At 29.9% G+C, this 23691-nt stretch overlaps 8 protein-coding genes and 1 pseudogene across 9 annotated transcripts, besides 2 other annotated features; 5 read left to right on the forward strand and 4 right to left on the reverse strand.

Moving 5' to 3' along the window:
- Positions 1 to 490: 490 nt before the first annotated feature.
- TVAGG3_0323500 (RNA polymerase II transcription regulator recruiting protein) lies at positions 491 to 1520 on the reverse strand (the record flags this gene model as incomplete). The annotated part of the gene is made up of 1 exon (XM_001581689.1): positions 857 to 1432. The coding sequence occupies one exon, from the start codon at positions 1430 to 1432 to the stop codon at positions 857 to 859; it is 576 nt and encodes a 191-aa protein (XP_001581739.1).
- A 482-nt stretch (positions 1521 to 2002) lies between these two features.
- Positions 2003 to 2032: a mobile genetic element.
- Positions 2033 to 4401: 2369 nt separating this feature from the next.
- Positions 4402 to 5211, forward strand: TVAGG3_0323520 (transcription factor, enhancer of yellow 2 family; the record flags this gene model as incomplete). Its single annotated transcript, XM_001581688.2, has 1 exon — positions 4402 to 5166. One exon carries the CDS (start codon positions 4402 to 4404, stop codon positions 5164 to 5166), a length of 765 nt encoding a protein of 254 aa, XP_001581738.1.
- A 384-nt stretch (positions 5212 to 5595) lies between these two features.
- On the reverse strand, positions 5596 to 6005 carry TVAGG3_0323530 (uncharacterized protein; the record flags this gene model as incomplete). The annotated part of the gene is made up of 1 exon (XM_001581687.1): positions 5609 to 5917. One exon carries the CDS (start codon positions 5915 to 5917, stop codon positions 5609 to 5611), a length of 309 nt encoding a protein of 102 aa, XP_001581737.1.
- Positions 6006 to 7132: 1127 nt separating this feature from the next.
- On the forward strand, positions 7133 to 7838 carry TVAGG3_0323540 (RNA polymerase II transcription regulator recruiting protein; the record flags this gene model as incomplete). The annotated part of the gene is made up of 1 exon (XM_001581686.1): positions 7185 to 7748. The coding sequence occupies one exon, from the start codon at positions 7185 to 7187 to the stop codon at positions 7746 to 7748; it is 564 nt and encodes a 187-aa protein (XP_001581736.1).
- Positions 7839 to 8496: 658 nt separating this feature from the next.
- On the forward strand, positions 8497 to 10251 carry TVAGG3_0323550 (DNA/RNA polymerases family; the record flags this gene model as incomplete). Its single annotated transcript, XM_051230232.1, has 1 exon — positions 8497 to 10251. The coding sequence occupies one exon, from the start codon at positions 8497 to 8499 to the stop codon at positions 10249 to 10251; it is 1755 nt and encodes a 584-aa protein (XP_051099962.1).
- Positions 10252 to 10374: 123 nt separating this feature from the next.
- On the forward strand, positions 10375 to 11880 carry TVAGG3_0323570 (integrase core domain containing protein family; the record flags this gene model as incomplete). Its single annotated transcript, XM_051230233.1, has 1 exon — positions 10375 to 11880. The coding sequence occupies one exon, from the start codon at positions 10375 to 10377 to the stop codon at positions 11878 to 11880; it is 1506 nt and encodes a 501-aa protein (XP_051099963.1).
- Positions 10375 to 23691: part of a mobile genetic element that runs on past the window's edge.
- Positions 14170 to 16482, forward strand: TVAGG3_0323590 (uncharacterized protein; the record flags this gene model as incomplete). Its single annotated transcript, XM_051230234.1, has 1 exon — positions 14170 to 16482. One exon carries the CDS (start codon positions 14170 to 14172, stop codon positions 16480 to 16482), a length of 2313 nt encoding a protein of 770 aa, XP_051099964.1.
- TVAGG3_0323600 lies at positions 18205 to 19179 on the reverse strand (annotated as a pseudogene). Its single transcript has one exon. A coding segment is annotated over exon 1 (975 nt).
- Positions 21974 to 22507, reverse strand: TVAGG3_0323610 (uncharacterized protein; the record flags this gene model as incomplete). The annotated part of the gene is made up of 1 exon (XM_051230235.1): positions 21974 to 22507. One exon carries the CDS (start codon positions 22505 to 22507, stop codon positions 21974 to 21976), a length of 534 nt encoding a protein of 177 aa, XP_051099965.1.

A 23691-nucleotide genomic window follows, 5' to 3' on the forward strand; every position in this document is an offset into this window, starting at 1 on the left:
ATGTTAATTTCTAGTGTAGAGTCCTCTCATGCATTAAGCAGAAACAAGTTAGTAATTCACAACAACCATTGCGAGCTGGTGTATGTATATCAAATCTATTCTGTTCAGAAATTTCAAATTGTCAAAGATTTCGAAATGAAATAGAAAAGAAATTAGGACATAGCTCATATTTGGTCATTAAATATGAATAATTTGGCATTTTAACAGCTGTGATATCATTTCATCAAAGTTGCGTCACAATTAATTTTTGATAAAAAATTTTGATCTAAGAATTCAAAACTAGAATTCTATAAATTCAGATTTAATAAAAAAAAAGTAGTAAGTTGAGATTTCAATGGTATTGAATATGTAATTAATCGTAAATTATATTTCGTTTTTGATAAGGGCATAGCTGACAACTAAAATAACTTAAAATTTTTAAAAATTAATAAATTCAATTAGTTATCACAAAATTGAAATTATTATCAGCTATTTTTAACGGTTTAACTGAAAATAACTTCATTGAAGGATTTGTAAACGAAAATTTATTGTAACAATGATATACATGAAGAATAATACGATTATTAGTTCTATCGTTTTAACTGAATTCACAATTTTCAATGCCTAAAAAGCTATTTTTAGCGGTTTTATTGAAATAATTTATTCTATTTATCTTTATTTATTGATAATCGATATTTTAAATTAGATAAATAAGAATATCCTGTTTCGATCAAAAATTAAATTCTCCTCAATTTTTTCCCCCTCATTTTATTTTTAATTAAAATACGATATTGATTCTGCTAATATAAAACGCATTTAATAGTTTGATAGTCGAAAACAATTTTTAAAATTATTCCAATTCTGTAATTAACAATCTTCAGCTAACAAATATACTAATATCTTCATCGCTCTCAAATATATTTGCTGGCTTTCCTTGAGGAAACATGTTATTCATTAATCGATCCATTATTTTATCACCAACACTTGGAGCAGAATTATTAGCACTAGGTTCTGGAGCTTGAATTTTTAGTAACTCACCCATATCAGAAGGCTGTGCTTCATTTTTAGGAGGTGCTTCAGTTACATTTGCCACTTCGTTTTTACTGAGATATTTCCATCTATTTCTGATTGAATTACTAGTTCTCCCTGGTATATACTTAGAAATTATATTCCATTTGTTTCCATACTCGCTAAACAGTTGCATGATTAAAACATCTTCTGAATCAGACCATTTTTCGTGTTTTATACTATCACTAAGGTAATTTTTGTACCTCTCTCTACATTGTCTGGGGGTCCTTGTAACCATTAACCGAGAGATTTCTTTCCAAGAAATTGGCTCCTTTTGAGATTCAACTATTTGTTTGAGCTTTAAGTCTTCCTCAGGAGTAAATTTTGATTTGCCTCCTACAGTCCCGGCATGAGGTGGGACACCTGAAGGTAAAAGTCGATCCATTTATTGAATTTTAATGATTTGAATGCACTTTCAAAATATTGTATAGATGTAATATTATCAGTAAAGACAACTTCGAATATGAACTGCAATCATCAATATTCTACCAACTTCAAATTCTGAGAATTTTTAATTTTATTTATTTTATGAAAATAATATTGTTCAATTCACCAATTATTTATGATTCCAAAATTTTATGAAAATTATTCAAGATAGGGGTTAACAAAAAAGTTAAATTAATTGTGTTAAGTCATGTATTATTTCCATCAAAACAATAGGTTCTTCCTACCTGCTTAATAATCATTCAGGAAGCCTTGAAGATAATTTATTCCTTTAATTGACATCGATAACATATAATTTCTATATGATAGCCATTTCGTATCATATCTGTTTTGATCAATCCATATATATACTCATTCGATCTCAATATTTTGTAATGATATTTTGAATTTTCAAACAGTTTCTAGATTAATACCGCACAACAGCTTAGACTATTCGAGATGCACAAAATTATAAACAAACAGTTTCCCTTTCTTCGAATATAAATTATTCTTTTACAGGCATTTAACTGGTGAGTAGGTGACAAAAGTGCATACTCTTAAACAACCGTCGGATTTCCGGGTGAAATCGTGACACACTTTCGTCTTTCGTAGGCAGTGGTGGTTGTTACAAAAGGTAACTTCGAATGTAGCGTGAAATCTGCAAAAAAAATTCTGAAATTTGAATGGAGAACACAAAAATTGAATAGTTTACGTCAATAAAAAAGAGAAAAATGAAGCCAATGTGTCTCGAACCTAGGACTTAGAGCAGCAATCCCACTGTTTATCAAATTACACTACATGCATCTCTCACCTCAGTGAATGAGATCAACTATATGATAACTTTTTCCCCATTATATTCTTGTGGAAAAGTGACAAATAGCAACTTTGACCCTCTCTCTTTAACTGGTCAAAAATTGATATCGCTCCATATAAGATAAACATATTTTCTGGCGAATCTTAATAAAATGATATAATTCATTCACATATTTTTATTTTCTTATGATAAAAATCGATTAAGACTACGACATACAATTAACTATATATGATGGAACGTATGATAACATTTCTTAGATTTATAATACTAAAAAACCAAATTAAATGCAATATACATATTAGTATTCAATCCTTTGTTAAAATAAAGCGAAGACTAATTCTTTTCAAACAGAAAATATTTTTCTCATTGAATTCCTCAATTGTCTCTAGATATTTAATTAGTATATTTGAAAAGCGTAAAATATATAGTATTACTGCTAGTCTTTAAGCAGATGATTTTAAGCCTTATATTGATGCAAATTTCATGAGTAACAAATTACCTGTATATTCCATCAAATGCTTATTTGGAAACCTGCTTTTTGATTTTTTGTTATTTTCAATTACGCTGATATTCTTATATTTATTTGAAGAAACTTAATAAACTGTACACCATATATGGAGTTTCTAAGTTACTATCATGCCAACACAGCTACCCAACTTCATTAAGCAATATCATTTCTTCGAAGCTAATAAAAAGAAAAAAAGTTGTAAGTCTTTAGCATTGATATGATTAGTCCTACATCTACAAAACAAGTCTCTTTCATTAACATGCTAACTGAAAGTTACAGTTTGAACAAGAATTAAAGAAGTTGATAATAAGATACTTGAAAATGGATATTTGAACAAATTTGCTCTGCTTTATCTTACCCACAATGCGGCTGCTTTATTCATTTATCTTGTTCACAAAACTGCTCTTAGAAATCATACCCAAATAGAAAAATTTGTATTAGACACTTCTACTGAATTGAATTGCTTACTTAGTTCAAGATTAAAATATAGTATATTTTAGCCACCAATAATACCTAATAGAAGTGATAGGAGGATATAATCTATTTGCATTCCACTAGGGCTAAAAAACAATATATGATATTATCTTGATAATGAATATAATTTATCAGTTTCATTACCAATTGATTTTTTATCTTACAAAAGGACACAGTAAATAATTATTAGTGATGCTGAAGTAATACAAATAAGGAAACGATTTGATCAATTGTTTGCAAATATAACAATAACAAATTAGACGCTAAAGAATTAAAAATTCAATACGATTAGAGATGTCCGAACTAGAATATTAAATAAATACATACTGTTTTGAAATTTCAATAGGGAAATTTAAAATAACTTCACTGAAAACTAGTTCGATCGTAACTAATCTTTGCATAAAGGGAATTAAGCAATATTGAGATTCTATAATGAGGATTTATTTTAAAATAGAAATAAAAGTGTAATTATTAAGAATGACTGAGTGGTAAATATATAAACAAGAAGCGAGCTAATTGAATGGAACAGTATTGAAGAATTTAAAATTATTGAAAAGAAATTTAACATTTTTTAACTCGAAATAAGGAAATGGAATTGGAAATACCGCACTAAATTAAGTGTAAACATAATAAGTGAAAATAGTAAAATTTCGAATAATCATGAAATTTGTAAAAATGATAGACAATATAAGAAAACATTAGATATGCAAAAAAAGTAAAAAACGCTAGAGTATTCAATTGGAAAGATAGCTTTGAAAAGTACCTGCGACATTGTGAGTAAGATAAAAGAATAATTTATTGAATTGGTTTTTTGATAAAAAACACATATTAATATATATATTGTAACTATTAATTTTTTAAATTTTCAAAATTTTGAATTTTATCTATCTCACCACAAAATTTATTTGAATGATGAAAACTCAAAGAATTTTAAAATCATGTTGCATTTATAATAAGAATCATGATTTGTAATTTGGCAACAATATCATGGATAATACATTCAATTTTGAAAACGCTAGGATGAATTTTGAATACTTCAGCGTTAGTAAACTTAAGAAAAATTGTGAACTAGCGAAATATCGTTTCACAATTTTTGTGAGCTATCTCTTCTATCAAATCAATATCATTTTTCATCATGAACTTCTACTACTATCAACCAGCATCAATCATGCAAGTCATCCCAGTCCACTACGGTGTCCAACAGAACACAGATAACTTCAGAACATCAATCATTAGTTTAGTTGAAACACTTGAACATGAAGCAAAGCAAAACTACACAATTACACAATTATGCACACGCTTTGCATTCCAGAGAAGACGTTTCTATGATGTAGTCAACGTTCTTGAAGCTGCTGGATGCTGCCAAAAGACAAATGTTGATTGCTTCGTTTGGCTTGGTATGGACAATGTTAAAACACATTTACAGAATCTCAGCAACGAAGTTAATCAGCAAAATGCCGATGCTAACATTGATGACATTTTCCAGACAAGTGATTCAGTCACAATCTCAAATCTTTCCACACAATTCCTTCTTTCATTCATTGCTTTCAATCGCCCAGCACTTGACATCAAGAAAATCAGTGCCTTCCTCTCAAGAAATAACAACCGCCTGAAAACAACATTGTGCAAGCTTTATCAGATTTCTCACATCCTTGAAGTTGTTGGAATCATCTCAAAGTCTATGATGCCAGGCGAAGTTGTTCTCAACAAGCAATTCTTCCCAGATATCAAGGTCAAAGCTTCCAATGATTCTCTCGACATCGAATCATTGCTCAGCAGACCAGTTGATAACTTAAACTCACGTGTCTTCGCAGAAAGATGGATTCATTTCAACAAGGTTCAGGAAATGAGTCTCCCAAGATCACCAATTTTCATGGTTCCTTCACCAATCTCCGCTTAATTTTGTTCGATTTTTGTTTGTAAAATAGATTTTGTTTGATATAAATTTTTAATTTTTTTTCCTTTTTCTCTTTATAAAGTGATTACAGTTTCAATTTTCAAATACTCTATTCGAACAGTTTCATATTTCCATAACTGTGACTCACAACTCTATCACAAACATATCATTATTATGAGTTGTTGTTCAAGATAGTAATTTTAAAAAAACTTTTGACTACAACATAGCTTCTAAGTCCTATTCATGGATATTGGCAACTATAGTCCATCGAAATTTAACAATAAAAATAATTTTCATAATTATCTTCAAAACACAATGATTGAGATAATGCGCATTTATTCTTCTTTAACAGAATAAATGAAAAATCTATCTGTTTTGGAATAAACTGTATATTAAATTAACAAATTTATTTATAACAAAAAAATAACATTATATGAAACATTGGTCATTCTGTAACACCATCTTGTTTTACTTTTTCAAGGAGATCATCTTGTTGGAGAGGATCTTTTAATCCTTGGGTAAAGAATAATGGTGGAATAAGGTTTGCCTTTAACTCTTTGCGTTCATTCTCTACATCTCCATTATCTGAACCCATATCTTGATCATCCTGTCGATTGCTCTTTGAACATGTACAACCAGCAATAAGTAAAACGCATATAATTAATACAGATATTGAAATAATTACAGTAGCTGTTGTTCCGCTTATCACGGTATGATTAACTGATGACGTGAGATAGGGAAACAACGAAATCATTGTAACAAAGATTTTGTAAACTTCACAAAGAGGTTGGATTATTTGCAAAATATGAATTATGTTTTAATAATATATAGGGAAAATATTTTTAACTCACAGTTTTTCAAATTCGACTTCGGTAAGACTTGATGACCATTTCCGATTTTCCATGAGAATAGGAGCTATTGGATAGGACACATATACTGTCTGAACGTGAAACTTGTGATTACAAACGCAAGAATTCTATTTTGAATCAAGGATAAATTCAATATTTTCATGGATAGGATATATTTGAAAATAACATATATAACAATGATTTGCGTGTACATTTATATTATCATAACATCATTTCGATTGGTAGTCACAGTATGAATAGATTCATGCTGGCAAACCATTCTTAAAACAAACACACAATAACACAACATGCCAACATATTTTAAAATTTAAACAATGAGACAAAATAGTCAAAAATCAAAAAAATCTTGATCATCAAAATATATTTTGAAAAAGATGAAATTGCAAATATCATTCATATCTTGAATCATTAATTAATGATTGAATTATCTAATAATAGAAGTTTTTGTATAAATTATTTTTGTTCGTAAAGGAAATTTGGTATATACTCGACAAATACATATAAATGAATCAATAAAACTTATAATAACGTTAGATTACTGAATTAGAGAATGAGAAACATTTTCTACCAAGTACGAAATATTAAGCCCATTACAATTTTGAAGCTGATAATCATTGAAATAATACATTTGCAATATATTTAATGATACATTTTCATTACAATTGTAATATTGCATAATGAATAATTTTTTTTGGAATTTAGATTTCCGAAAGTGGGTGATAAACTAAGAAGCGTGTTATTGTACTGTACGGACTTAATTTCAAGAAAAATAACTAGGGGTAATCCATATTTCATTTTTTTAGGATGACAGTAATCCAAAAATTTGGAAACTTTGAATTATCAATTGAATTTTATGAAACATTTGGCCATTTTGTCAAATTAATTTAGATCACTATGAAATTTTCGATTATATACTAAAGGATATGTAGCTAAATTCCTCAGAAAAATGATGTCAAATCATATAAAAATGTGAAAAATTTTATCGCGATTTTTCAGAAGATTGAACCGATAAACCATTCAATTAATCGGGGCTATGATGTAACTCCGCATAATATGCAACAATCGTCCATTGTTGGTATTAGAAATTTGAGGGGAATTTATCTATTCAATAAAATTCAAAAGCGTTAGGTTTTCATTGTATTTATTTTATTGATGGATAAAGCACTGACTGAGAGGCAAACAAAAAACACCAAGAATCCATTCACAGCAGAGGAAGATAAGAAGCTTACAGATCTTGTGAAATTCTTTTCCAGGAAAAAAGATATAAATTGGACTTACATTTCTCAGCAAATGCAATCAAGAAATGCGAGACAATGTAAAGATAGATGGACAAACTACCTCGACAATAGAGTGAACCATAAAGATTTCACTCCAGACGAAAATCACTTTTTATTGCAAAAAGTTGATGAATTAGGCAAAAAGTGGAAGAAAATCGCAGCACTAATGAAAAATAGAACTGACGTGATGCTTAAATCTCAATACAGAAAATTAATGAGAAGAAACGCAAATGTTGATAATGTTTATGGGTTGTGCATGGAAGCGTACTCCACACGTAGGAAGTCTCAAAAGAGTAAAAATATTGTTCCAAAAATAGAAAATGAAACAGATGAAAAGGCCGAGTTTGATATATTCGAATTTCACGAGATAGATCAATTGGATTTGATACCACAGGAATATCCAGAAGATTTACTTCTTAATGACACCTATAATATTTGAAAAATATTTTGAATATTATTTTTTTGTTGCGAGCTTGTTTAATATTCAGTTTTTATGTAGAATAAAAGTTAAATACCTTTAATAGAGTTTACATGCAAATATTGTATACTATGCCATTTTTATTGTTTGTATAGTAGTATATGAGAGCGGGTTGTGTGACTTTTTTTGTAAACGTAAGAATTCATACAATATTGAACGATTTTGTATCATTTTTTTTGACATATGAAGTAAAAAATGTATGATTCTTACGGTTTTTATTCTTACGTTTTAGAATAAATCAATATTTAAAAATGTTCAAAATTGTAAGACATTTACACTCAACCCATACATAAAAAAATATATTTTATCTTTTATAAAAGAAGCTATATATATATAGATGATGTTAGATATTCCACAATTAATTAAAACAAGTGTTTAAATCATGAATGGAATCAATGGAGTCATAATCAAAGACCTCATAAACGAGTAAAAGAAACTTTAAAAACTAATGATTATTTGAATTTATGAAATCAATTATTTGATTCATTCTTTCTTCAATCTCTTCTATTCTTTTTGTAAAATCATCTATTTTCATTAATGAGGTGATTCTTGATTGAGGAATAGATTTCAAACTAACCACCCCCTTTATTTTTGAAATTTTGAATCATATAAGAAACAAGATGAAAAAGCAGAAAGGGATACTAAAAATAATGTTTCAATGGATGATTTTCAATACTATCACAATTTAATCCTTTCATCTAAATGCAAAATGTGTGGTAAAGCGTTTACATATGCAAATAAACCAACATTGGATAGAATCGATAATGAAAAACCGCATACCAAAGAAAATTGTCAGTTAATGTGTTGTTATTGCAATGTCGTAAAATCAAATAAAGATGAAGATGTTCAACGTTTAAGAATCAATTTAAGAAATTATGCATTAAAAAATAATTTACCAATGACTTTAGATTTGGTTGAAGCTTATCACATTCTCCGTAATGGAATTACTGGTGGTTTATCAAATGTTCAACATCGTGTTAATCTTAAAGGAATCACGCACATTAATAAACTTTCATATAATCCAGAAACTAAAACTGTATCAAATGAGGACACCACCAACATCATGACTCATTTCGTTGGTGTTGATTTTAATTCATTATATCCTTCATCATTTTCATCTAATCCTCATGATTTCATTCAATATACTGACCATAAAATGTATATGCCGGGAAGATTGAATGGTGTTATCATTTGTGATACAGCAACAAAGAAAGCAAAAGCATTGGGAATTATTAGAAAGAAAAATACTTTATTCGTGGCTGAAGTAAAGGGTCACATTGATGAAAAATACATTAATGATTACATAAACTTTTTACCGATAATAAGAAACTTAGATATTATCACAGATGAAAAAACAATTGGCAGTTTTATGTATAATTACATGAAATCAAACAATCTACCAGTTGACCAGAAACAGAGAAAATTAACTCAGTTAGCATCAACACACAACCAATATCAACCATTTTCATCTTATTATCTTTGGTATCTAATAGACAGATTTCATTTTATCATTGATGACATTCAATCAATTTTAACATTTACTAAAAACACTTGCTTTAATGAATTTGCGAACGAATTTATGAACGAAAGACAAAAGGCTGAATTAGAAGGAAATAAAGGAAAAAGTTTATTTTGCAAGATTTCACTTAATGGATCATATGGTTACGATGCAATGAATACACAAAATTACGCAAAGACTAAAATAATGAATGCACAGAAGGCACGCGTTGCATGTATGTCAAATAAGTTTAAAAACATAAGAGAAATAGGTGAAGATACGTATCAAATGATGCTCAAAGATAGATTTTATAGATATGAAACATGTTTACAAGAGGCATTCTTTACTTTAGATAATGCTAAATACTGGTATTTGGTTTTCATTTATGATTTTATGTATAAATGCTTGAATGTTAATCGTTTTCATTTCATTGAAGGTGATACTGATTCATCTTATTGGGCTATTGCTGGCGATCCAAATCTTCCTAACACTCAAGCATTTCAGGCGATTGTAACCAATAAAAAATTTTATGATAAAAACATTTTCAAATTCGCACCATTTGATTTCTTCTGTTTTGATGAGAAATTTAAACCTAAATTAAAGAATAAAGCTGAAGAAAAAGCACATGAGAAGAAGTTATTGGGTTTAGCAATTGAGAAACAAGGCGATAACATGGTTGCTTTATGCCCCAAGTGTTATACATCATTCAACGGTTCAATGGGTGGAAGTGATTTTAAAAAGATTGCACAAAAAATGAAAGGTGTTAGTTTACGACAAAATAAACAATTAACACCTAAAAATTATTTGGATATAATAAATGATAAAGTGATATTTGATGGTCAGAATATTAATTTACAACTTCAAAACGGGTCAATGACTCGCTTAACAATCGGTAAGACTGCATTAACAGGAGCACACACTAAGGCTGTATGTTGTGAAAATGGATGTTGTATGCCATTTATTTAATATAATTTAAAATTTTATTTTTAACGAAATGCCACAGAAGAGACAAAAGGAACCGTTAATAATGAGGTGATTCTTGATCAAAGAGGTGGGTGCCCTTAAAACATTTATTTTATTTTTATATAAATGGATAATGTAGATTTAAAAATTTTAATTGATGATTTAGTATTTAATCAAAATTTTCTTACTTATTATGAATTAAAATCATATCTCCAAAAACATAATAACAATATAACGGGTGATGATATGGAATATTATTATCCATATTATAAAAATGAAATTTTGAAATATCATGATAAAATAATTTCTAAAATTAAAGACAAAATTAAAAATAATGAATATGCAAAGGGAAAAACTAAATCACAACTTAAACAATTGAAAGATTTCAAAAATAAAGTATTAACAGAAGAAGATATTGATGAATTATATAATTTATATAATCCTGAGCCGCAAAAAACAAAGGTGCAAAACGCCCAGGTCATTCAGACCATAAATGAAGCACAAGCTTTAATTTATGATTCGTTAGTTAAATCATATTCAGCCCGACTTTTAAATGAAGATCAACTTTTGGAATTCATCCTTCAACATAAACTCGAAGCGGGAAAGCATATCAAACCTTTATATACAGCATATTTAAAACAAATGAATAAAATACATCCAGAATTAATGAAAGGAGGAATGAAATCCAAAATCAAAGCAGATAAAATTAAACCACATGCAACACCAAAACCTCCAACAGTAGTACCTCCTCCTCCTTCAGTTAATCCTTCATCATTCACTTTATTATATCCATTTCAAACATTTAAGAAGCAAAAAGATTTTAAAAAGGATTTCAAGATATTAAATAAACCAATTGACCCAAAAATTCAACCGTTAAAGGAAAAATTTAGTCGCCCCTCATTTGCACCACATCCATATTCATACGAAATCGATCATTTAGAATATTCAAAAGGAAACGTTACTTATTTATTCACCATTAACATTAACACCAGATATTTATATTGCATTCCAGTGAAAAGGAAAACAGAACAGGAAACAAGAAGAGCTATTCAATACTTACTAGATCATGAAAGAGTAGATAATATCAGGGGTGATGGTGATAAAGGATTTCAGGCAGCTATGGCTCATTATTTCCCACAAATTAATTTTTTCTTTTCATCCTCTCCATATACGTTTCATAATAAAATAGTTGATGCGGTAATGAGAACTCTTAGAGATGCGTTAGGGGTTAACGGTCGGATATACTGGGATGGAAATCATGACTCCATCATACAGCAGTTAGTATATTATTACAATAATACATGGCATAGAACTATAAACATGAAACCGGTGGAAATGAAAAATGATATTTCAAAAGAATGGGAATATATTAGAAAGCAAATGGAAAGGTTAAATGATGTTAAACGTGAACAAATTAATTCAGGGCTCATGAATTTTAAACAAGGGGATAAAGTTTTGATTCATCTCGATTATGGAAAAACTGATAAATCAATGACAAAAAGAAGACGAAGATTTGACACAATAGCTGAATTTGTTAGATATATTAACGGTAATGCATTAGTAGAGGTTAACAATAAATTAATAGAAATTCCGATTTATTTTATTACTCCATTATATTTAAATAATATTTAATTATTTTATTTCGTAAGAAATGAGTGACAACGAAGCAGCCAAGAGTCTAGATGATGAATATAAAAAGAAACTAAACAAAATTAAATCAAAAATATGCTATTATAAAAAGAAGCTGCAATGTGGTGGGGCTGAAAACGATCAAGAGAGGAAAGAAATAATCGAAAAATTAAAAACTTACCGTTCAATCCTTAAACTGAGTGAAGCAAAAATAAAAGAATTTATTAGAATAAATAAATTGGTTGGAAGAGATGAATTTAATAAAGATGAATTTTTAAACTCAATCCAAATTTAATTTTTTCAGTGCTACCATGTTACCATGTGACGCTCGGTTATGTTTCCGTTAATGGTTTCAGGTTATTCAATAATACTTTATTTTTGAAGAACTGAAGGTGCTACCATGTTACCGGGTGACGCTCGGTTATGTTTCCGTTAATGGTTTCAGGTTATTCAATAATACTTTATTTTTGAAGAACTGAAGGTGCTACCATGTTACCGGGTGCTACCAGGTAATTTAATTTCTTTTAAAAATGGTGACAACATGACATTTTGACAACAACACTGGAGGAAGGCATTTATGAATTATTTTTGAAGAACTGAAGGTGCTACCATGTTACCGGGTGACGCTCGGTTATGTTTCCGTTAATGGTTTCAGGTTATTCAATAATACTTTATTTTTGAAGAACTGAAGGTGCTACCATGTTACCATGTGCTACCAGGTAAATTAACTTCTCTGAAAAAATGAGACAACATGACATTTTGACAACATCACTGGAGGAAGGCATTTATGAATTATTTTTGAAGAACTGAAGGTGCTACCATGTTACCATGTGCTACCAGGTAAATTAACTTCTCTGAAAAAATGAGACAACATGACATTTTGACAACATCACTGGAGGAAGGCATTTATGAATTATTTTTGAAGAACTGAAGGTGCTACCATGTTACCATGTGCTACCAGGTAAATTAACTTCTCTGAAAAAATGAGACAACATGACATTTTGACAACATCACTGGAGGAAGGCATTTATGAATTATTTTTGAAGAACTGAAGGTGCTACCATGTTACCATGTGCTACCAGGTAAATTAACTTCTCTGAAAAAATGAGACAACATGACATTTTGACAACATCACTGGAGGAAGGCATTTATGAATTATTTTGAAGAACTGAAGGTGCTACCATGTTACCATGTGCTACCAGGTAAATTAACTTCTCTGAAAAAATGAGACAACATGACATTTTGACAACATCACTGGAGGAAGGCATTTATGAATTATTTTTGAAGAACTGAAGGTGCTACCATGTTACCATGTGCTACCAGGTAAATTAACTTCTCTGAAAAAATGAGACAACATGACATTTTGACAACATCACTGGAGGAAGGCATTTATGAATTATTTTTGAAGAACTGAAGGTGCTACCATGTTACCATGTGCTACCAGGTAAATTAACTTCTCTGAAAAAATGAGACAACATGACATTTTGACAACATCACTGGAGGAAGGCATTTATGAATTATTTTTGAAGAACTGAAGGTGCTACCATGTTACCATGTGCTACCAGGTAAATTAACTTCTCTGAAAAAATGAGACAACATGACATTTTGACAACATCACTGGAGGAAGGCATTTATGAATTATTTTTGAAGAACTGAAGGTGCTACCATGTTACCATGTGCTACCAGGTAAATTAACTTCTCTGAAAAAATGAGACAACATGACATTTTGACAACATCACTGGAGGAAGGCATTTATGAATTATTTTTGAAGAACTGAAGGTGCTACCATGTTACCATGTGCTACCAGGTAAATTAACTTCTCTGAAAAAATGAGACAACATGACATTTTGACAACATCACTGGAGGAAGGCATTTATGAATTATTTTTGAAGAACTGAAGGTGCTACCATGTTACCATGTGCTACCAGGTAAATTAACTTCTCTGAAAAAATGAGACAACATGACATTTTGACAACATCACTGGAGGAAGGCATTTATGAATTATTTTTGAAGAACTGAAGGTGCTACCATGTTACCATGTGCTACCAGGTAAATTAACTTCTCTGAAAAAATGAGACAACATGACATTTTGACAACATCACTGGAGGAAGGCATTTATGAATTATTTTTGAAGAACTGAAGGTGCTACCATGTTACCATGTGCTACCAGGTAAATTAACTTCTCTGAAAAAATGAGACAACATGACATTTTGACAACATCACTGGAAATTTGATGCAGCCCAAAAATAAAGTTAGTTTTAAAATTATTTTTATTTTTTTATTCCTATATAAATGACGGCAACAAACAACAACAGCAACTATATCGTTTCTGATGAAAAAGTTATTGATTCATTAGTTGAGGAATTAATTATGACAGAAACTAAAACCCTCAACGAAAGAATTGGTGAAAACATGATTGATTTACACAACTACCTCAAACATGATGGAGGAAGAGGAAGGAAAACCGGTATGGCTTTATTAGTAAATAAAATTTCAAATTTAACGATTATAGATGTTGATATCAATAAATTATACGATGATGAACTTAAAGAAACAGTTAGAAAAGATATTTTATCAAAACTTTCAGATAAAGATGTTATCGTTAAAACCGCTTCGGGAGGTCTTCACATTTATTGCAACACTAATTTCTTCTATTCAACCTCGAACAGAATGATTAAATGTTATTCCTGCAATGATTATGATATTGACATAATGACTTCTATTGATGATTCAAAGCGTTCATTAGTGGTTATGGCTGATTCAAGAGTTCGCAAGAATGCAACAGAACCAATCAATACATACTCATTCATTCGTGGAAGTTATGATTCAACATTAACTAGAACAGTGAATGATATATTAAATGATTTGAATATTAAGGTAAGAGTTGAACAGAAGAACGAAGAAATAAAGACTATCATGAATGAAAACAAAGATGTAAACATTGACGATAAACTTGCTCAGAGCATAGTTGATGGCATGTGTGATTTTGAAGTACATAATGACGGTGGAAACATGAATTTAGAAAAAGAAGTTACATTATTCACACTGTTTCAAGCAATTAATTCGTTACCTAATCATTTAATTAATGAAGCATACGACAACGTTTATAACTTCTGCAGTTTAACAGAAAATGCAAAAAGTAATTTTGAAAAAGCACGTGATAGATATGCATATTTAATGACTTCTCCATTTGTTTTGGTGAAGATTCTAAAACTATATCAAAAGGAATATTATGATGAATATGTTTTACCTTTATTACGTAAGCCAAAAATAACATTTGATATAAAACTTGATGACTCGTTTTTGATAACAGATATTAGACGCAAGGCTGAAAATCATCAGTATAAAAACAGTTCTGAAGTAATTGAGGATTTATCACGTGTAATCCGTTTTGTAGATTATGGAAACAAATACTTCATTCAAAAGGACTATAATATCCACGACAAAATGAATCAAATATCATTCGTTCTTCAATCAAACATGAAAGAGTCACTTAAAATGATTAAATTATTTAAAGAAGAAGGTAAAACAATAACAGCATGGGATGTACTATTAAATCAATTGTCTTCATTAACTGTTAAGGGTGTTTGCTTTAAATCTGATTTCCCCGATGTTTTCTCAACGTTTCAAGGTTATAAATACAACATTCTCGAAAAGCCTGATTACTCAAAAATTGAGATGTTTATGAATTTCATTAAAGAAGCCATTTGTGATAATAATGATGAAGTGTATAAATACCTTCTCGGCTGGATTGCATCAATGATTCAACATCCTGGAATCAAGAATGAAACAGCAATTATTTTGAAAGGACTTCAGGGAACAGGTAAAAACAGATTCACGGACATTATTTCTGAACTTCTCGCTGGTTATTCATGTAAAAACATTACCAAAATAGGTGAGCTAACGGGTAATTTCAACTCAGTAGTTGAGAATAAAATGTTTCTTGTACTTAATGAACTCAAGAATGTTGGTGAAGACAGACTCGCAAACTTCAACGCTTTGAAATCAATTATAACGGATAATGAGATTAGAATTAATGAAAAGAATCAACCCAGAAGAACAGCTCAGAATGTTGCCAATTTCATTTTCGTAACTAACAACGTTTACCCCGTCAAAATTGAAGTTGGAGACAGAAGATATGTAGTTTTAAGAGTTAATGGTAAATTCAAGGGTCAATTTGATTACTTCAAGAATTTGATGAATTCATGCACAAAGGAATTTTATGATAATTTACTGACGTATTTTATCAATTACGACCTTTCATCATTTAATGTACGAATCATACCGATGACTGAAGCCAAACAAGATTTAATTGAATTATCAGCAAATCCTTTAGATGCATGGATAAATACACATTATGATGAATTGTGTGCAGGTATGATGTGTGAAAATGCTTTATTCTGCAAACCATCAGACATGAAAGACAAGAATTTCCAAATGAGTATTAAGGATAAATGTGATAGGAAACATAGAAGAATAGATGGTAAACAAACATGGTGTTATGTTTTGAAAGAAGAAATGAAAGGATTATATAAACAGGTTGAACCAAACGATAATGAGGATTCATTTACTGATGATGAAATACCTGTAAATGAAGCTTTATAAAGTATGATTTGAATTTATTTTTACCTTCCTCCAGTGTTGTTGTCAAAATGTCATGTTGTCACCATTTTTAAAAGAAATTAAATTACCTGGTAGCACCCGGTAACATGGTAGCACCTTCAGTTCTTCAAAAATAAAGTATTATTGAATAACCTGAAACCATTAACGGAAACATAACCGAGCGTCACCCGGTAACATGGTAGCACCTTCAGTTCTTCAAAAATAATTCATAAATGCCTTCCTCCAGTGTTGTTGTCAAAATGTCATGTTGTCACCATTTTTAAAAGAAATTAAATTACCTGGTAGCACCCGGTAACATGGTAGCACCTTCAGTTCTTCAAAAATAAAGTATTATTGAATAACCTGAAACCATTAACGGAAACATAACCGAGCGTCACCCGGTAACATGGTAGCACCTTCAGTTCTTCAAAAATAATTCATAAATGCCTTCCTCCAGTGTTGTTGTCAAAATGTCATGTTGTCACCATTTTTAAAAGAAATTAAATTACCTGGTAGCACCCGGTAACATGGTAGCACCTTCAGTTCTTCAAAAATAAAGTATTATTGAATAACCTGAAACCATTAACGGAAACATAACCGAGCGTCACCCGGTAACATGGTAGCACCTTCAGTTCTTCAAAAATAATTCATAAATGCCTTCCTCCAGTGTTGTTGTCAAAATGTCATGTTGTCACCATTTTTAAAAGAAATTAAATTACCTGGTAGCACCCGGTAACATGGTAGCACCTTCAGTTCTTCAAAAATAAAGTATTATTGAATAACCTGAAACCATTAACGGAAACATAACCGAGCGTCACCCGGTAACATGGTAGCACCTTCAGTTCTTCAAAAATAATTCATAAATGCCTTCCTCCAGTGTTGTTGTCAAAATGTCATGTTGTCACCATTTTTAAAAGAAATTAAATTACCTGGTAGCACCCGGTAACATGGTAGCACCTTCAGTTCTTCAAAAATAAAGTATTATTGAATAACCCGAAACCATTAACGGAAACATAACCGAGCGTCACCCGGTAACATGGTAGCACTGAAATCAAATTTTGTTATCAGTTATTTTATCATCATTTTATTAACTTCATCTTTAGTTAATAATTTGAATGGATTCGCTAATGTTCCACCTTGAGTCCCAACACTTGTCCTGGCTAATTGTGAAGAACCTGGGATAAGTACTCCATGAAATGATTTCATTGGTATCATTAATTTAGAAATAGTTGGCTTAATTAATTTTGTCATTTATGATAAAAATAAAATTACATAATTTAAATTTTTTTCTTTCTCATTTTCTCATCCTGTTTTGGTTTCAACAACTTTTCAAGTTGTTGTCTTGTCAGTAACTTGAATTTTAACTTTGGATCAAATATTGGGTTTCCATCTTTATCTCTTCCAATAACACCATATGGTAGAATCTTCATTTATACTAAAATAAAAATTTAAATTATACCGTTCACTCTTTTGGAGCTCCTAAAGTTCGTTTCACAAACATTGAGCGTTCATTGAACTCTATACCATGTGAATACAGTCATAAATGGTGGCATGTATTCTTTACTTTGTCCTGTTGTTTGTGTATATCCTGAAACGAAATGTGTATGGTTTCCTTCTCCCTGAGTGTCACTCCAGTAACAATTTATAGCAAACTTAACGTCATCTTTAACATCATATCCTTTACCTTTTGTCATTCCTGACCAATCCCAATATCTATGCTTATGCCAACCCGCTTGAGATGTGCTTAAATCTATGTAGTGACTATGTGCAGTTAAATTTTCACCTGTAATCGTTTTACTTCCACCTGTTTCCTTTGAAGAGTTTGCACAATACAAAAACCTGTCGACTATTTGTTCCCATGCACCAACACCAAACATTACTTGAGGACCTCTTGCATCCATAGATGTATAAATAGAACCTACTGGGTTCATTAAATCAAACATATGAGATATTATAGGATTGTCTCTTTTGAACTTAAAATATAGTGCTACTATTTCTGGTTTCTTCTGGTTTGTGTTAGAATATTTTTTATAATATAATCTTATGTTTTCAGGGTAGGTAAAATCTTGACTATAATATTTATCTCTATCATCTGTATAATAATATACTATTCTCGTTTTTTCTATTGCATTATATCTTTTATATCTATAATAATCTAAATATAATGTTAACTTTTGTTCATCTACATGTGGTGTTCTGACGTCATCTCCATAGTCATAATAATATGGTGCTGGAGCTGGGTCAGATAATGTCATATCTGCCATTTCATAAACTCTTAAATATTTCTTTTGTTCGTCTCCATATAAGTTTAAGTAGCAGTTGTTCTCTAATGGAACTTTAACTTGTGTGTCATCATTCTTTTTATAACTTACATATATTTCATTGTTATTTTTCGGAATGAGTTTACACCGTGTACCATTTTTTAAGGACTGTACAAACTGCCATCTAAAATATTTATTTTCTTCATTGACAGTAAAGTCACCAACAATAGTTTCAATATTTTTTGTTGTTCCTATCAAACTTTGGTATATTTCATCCACATATTCCTTATCTGCCTTCTTCATTAACTCACTAGCCACACATTCCTTATCCGCTTTCTTCTCTAACTCATCGTTAACATAAGTTTTATCCGCTTTAAGGTCTAAACATCCTGAAACCCATCCTGTATCAGCTTTAGTTTTAAAAATCTTCGATGCCCATTCATGATACCATTCAACCCTTTCTTTAATTTCATTATCTTTTTCATCCACATATTCCTTATCTGCCTTCTTCATTAACTCACTAGCCACACATTCCTTATCCGCTTTCTTCTCTAACTCATCGTTAACATAAGTTTTATCCGCTTTAAGGTCTAAACATCCTGAAACCCATCCTGTATCAGCTTTAGTTTTAAAAATCTTCGATGCCCATTCATGATACCATTCAACCCTTTCTTTAATTTCATTATCTTTTTCATCCACATATTCCTTATCTGCCTTCTTCATTAACTCACTAGCCACACATTCCTTATCCGCTTTCTTCTCTAACTCATCGTTAACATAAGTTTTATCCGCTTTAAGGTCTAAACATCCTGAAACCCATCCTGTATCAGCTTTAGTTTTAAAAATCTTCGATGCCCATTCATGATACCATTCAACCCTTTCTTTAATTTCATTATCTTTTTCATCCACATATTCCTTATCTGCCTTCTTCATTATGTCATTTAGGAAACCATCTATGAATTCCTCATTTAAATTAAATCTTCCAATCTTCAAAACTTTGGGAAATGCATTTAATGCGTAATATCTTTGTTCTTCTGGTGGAATTGATGTTATATCATCCGTTATACCTTTAATTTTAGAATTCATAAATAAAATTTCTTTTATATTTGATATCACTGCACCACCTTTGCAAACGAATTCGAAACGCTCATTTTTTAATACTATCTCCAAATCTCCATATTTCAACCTTTGTGTTTGTTCTGCCGTCTTTGAATTATATGCATATATGGCGTATGTAATGGTCCGAAGGACCTGGGTGCTTTGCGCCTTAAGTTGTTGTGGTTGTTGTTGTTTAATCATTTATTATGATTTAAAAATAAATATTTAATCCGTTATCTCATCAGCTATTTTTTCTATTTGAAATTGCCATAATATTTCATTCATAAATTCTAAATCACAATCAAATAGGTAGTTATTCTAAATTTAATATTTGATAAATCTTTTGAATGAAGAATAAATGAATTCCCGGATAATTGAAACGGATATGATAAAGAAAATGTGTTTAAGTTGATGGATAAAATGTTTTGTATTGATGGGTAAGAGTTAGGGTCTAATGTTTGATGTGAAAATCTCATTGGGGTATTAACTTTATCACATTTGATTAAAATGAAATTGGAACCAGTGTCAGAATACAAAACATCCCCAACATCTTTTTCAAAATTTAATATCCCCAACAATGAACGAAAATGAGGAGTACAAAATTTAATTTTCAGCGGGAATTTAATAAGGTTATTTATTTCATCAAGTTCAAAAAGTTTATCAGGTTTTGATTTAAAATTTTCTTCATACCATACGATAAATGATTCATTTAAATAACTTAAAATCATGTTAATATCCCATTTCGTTATCACATTATTTATATACATATCATACGTTTTTTCATGGTCATCTTTAATAAATGATATATAATCTGAAGGGTCTAAAAGAATGGGATTAAATTTACCACTCACAGAAACGAGAGTAACATTATAAATTCCGCTAACTGTTAAATTTAATTCACAACTATTATTCGAAATAATATTGATAATTGACATTTTTTATTACGATTAAAAATATGGTAAAGCGTTATTTTCCAGTGATAAATAAAACTAGGATAAGATTATCTCAAGAATTCATAAATTCAACGAATAAGAAATTCATTCATGTTATAAATTTTAGTGTTTTCAGAAAATATGAGTCGATGTCATATTCATCAACGGGTTATATTTCACTTCATTCAAATTTAGTTCAATCAAACCCATATAATGACCATTTCATAAGATTTTCAGATGGAATTAAAAATGCAATTGATAGATTAAAATATGAACAGATTGACAATATCGAATTTTTGGAATTTTGGTTTAAATATCCCGATGGAAAAAAGATTGAAGTTAAAGATAAAGCTGATACTATAACAAAAACAATTACAATGACTGATCCAGATAGTGGGGAACAAAAAGAAATAAAACAAACGATAGAAACTGGTGAAAGGTCAATTATTATTGATTATGATTCAAAGGATTATTATTCGTTAATGTTAATGCTTGAATATTAAATAGCCTTAACAAAGAATTTTTCAAGTGATATTTTATATTCATCAACTATTTTATTATAAATATCATTATATGTTAAATGAAGTTCAGTTGTTGTCCATTCTTTGATATCTTAATTGTGCTAATATCCTTTATAGGATTTATTTTTGCAACTATTCCGCAGCATGAAACCTCATCATCTATGAAAAATTGAATCTTAACGTCTGAATCTTGAACATCACAAAGAATGGCGATAATGTGAATTAATGATTCATAAGGTAAAATAATTAAACCGGATTGGTCAATTAAATTTATTATTGAATCATAATTATTAATTATTATATCACGGTAAATTTTCATTAATTCAAAATTAATGTCTATTTTATATGGGTTCTCGATGTTTGATGAAAGAGGTGCTGGGTATGTTGGATAAGTGGGAATTTCAACGGGTTCTTTACCGGGTTCAGATAAAATGATTGGGTCTCCATTCTCATGGTTTTCTTCATTCTCCTCATTCTTCGGTAAGTCACGAGTTAATAAATTTGGTTGAGTTGCTGACCTTGTTAATTCAGGGCTAACATTAACTTTAACATTTTGAATAATTCGTGATTTATCATCATTTACGTTATAACCAACCGTAATCTCTGCTTTTGCGTTAGTGTTCTTTTGACTAGTGAAACGTCTTCTCATTTATAATCGAATAAAAAAAATATATTTAAACTTTTATTTTGCTGGAACTTTTGAATCTATTATTCCCTGTATTTGTTCATGAAGTTGATTTTTAGCTGTTTCATCGAAATTAATAGACCGAATATATTCATTAATTGCATTCTTATAATCAACTGATTTCTCAAATTTTCTTTTATCTGATTCCTTAACTAAATCATAAGTTAAACCTCGTTGCTGATATAATGGTTTCTTAATTAAATCTTTGAATGCTTGAGATAAAGCACCTGATGCAATTCTTGCTACTATAATTGGTTGGAATTGCTGTTTAAGTTCATCTTTAACATTTGCGAAAACTGGATCAAATAAAGCAACTTTAAAGAATTTCTTAGCTGAAATTTCAGGTCTAATATTTGCATATTGACCATCAAACTGGTTAGAATATCGTGGTAATCCATCCGGTCCCTCTTCAATAGCATTTAATTCTTCATTGAAATAAGAATATGGATTATGACGGTATGAATTAATTGGACCATTTTCACCTTCTCCAATGTATTGTTTAACAGCTTTTCCATTTTCATCAAATTGCATAGGATAATGTTCATTATATGCTTTACGTTTAGGATAATCAGATACAGTTAATTTATAACCATTTATGACTTTAATATTACCTTGACCATCAGTAACGAAAACTTCATTTATACCATCAGGTTTTCCATTTGGACCCGTAATGTCTGCTTCGTGTGCTTCCCAATTTGAACCATGACGTTTGGCATATGCTTGAGCTTCTGGTAATGTTAAAACATTTCTCATTTGTTTAACATCTTTTTGAAGACCAGCAACAATATGAACTAATTCTTTCATTCCATCAGGAACTTTCATAGTTCTATTATATGCACCCCTTTTGTTTGTCCCTTGTTTTAATGGAACCCGTAAAAGATTTGCTATTTCTGTCATGTTTAATTATAAATAAAAAATAAAAATTAATTATAAAAAGTTAATCAAATTTAACACCCCCTTTATTTAAATCAACTATTATTTTCCCATGTTCACCTAATTGCTGATATTGTGTGTAAAGTTCATTAATGCTCATTGGTAAATTCACTTGATAAAGCATAACGTTCAACTGTTGACGAATAAACCCGCTGAAAATGAAAAGTGTTGATAGATTTGATTTAATGTTTGTGCTTAATGCTTTGAAATATTGAACAGCCATAAAGAATGAACACTGAATGTGTCGACATTGAGTTAATAACTGATTAAAATATGATTTCTCATTTGTTATTAGTTTTGATTTCACTGCATCATCTAGAAAAATGAGTGAATGCAAAAATTCTCTATCAAAATTTGAAATAGAAAGTGTTTCAAATAATTCATTCCGTTGTTTATCAATAATTTTATCCTCTAATCCTTGCTTCTTGATTGTATTATATAATCTTTATACATTAAAAAGTTTTTTAAATAATCTTCTGCTTCTTCTTGTGATAAATAAATAATTGGAATTTTGATTAAATGCTTTAAAGATTCAAATGTATCATCTGAAGGTGAACCTGAACGGTTGATATAAATTAACACATGTGAATAGGGGGAAGTGTTAGCAATAATGATAATTTGTTTTAATATCGTTAATGTTTTACCTTTATTCTGTTTACCAATTGCTGCAGTGATTGAATTTAAGTAACATTCAGAATATGGAATTTTCATTAATTTTTCCTTAGATAGAGCATTTCTATTATCACTCAATGCTTCATTAATCATATCATCTACGTATGTAT

Source organism: Trichomonas vaginalis, chromosome V, assembly GCF_026262505.1.
Source record: "Trichomonas vaginalis G3 chromosome V, whole genome shotgun sequence".
NCBI classification, from domain to species: Eukaryota; Parabasalia; order Trichomonadida; family Trichomonadidae; genus Trichomonas; species Trichomonas vaginalis.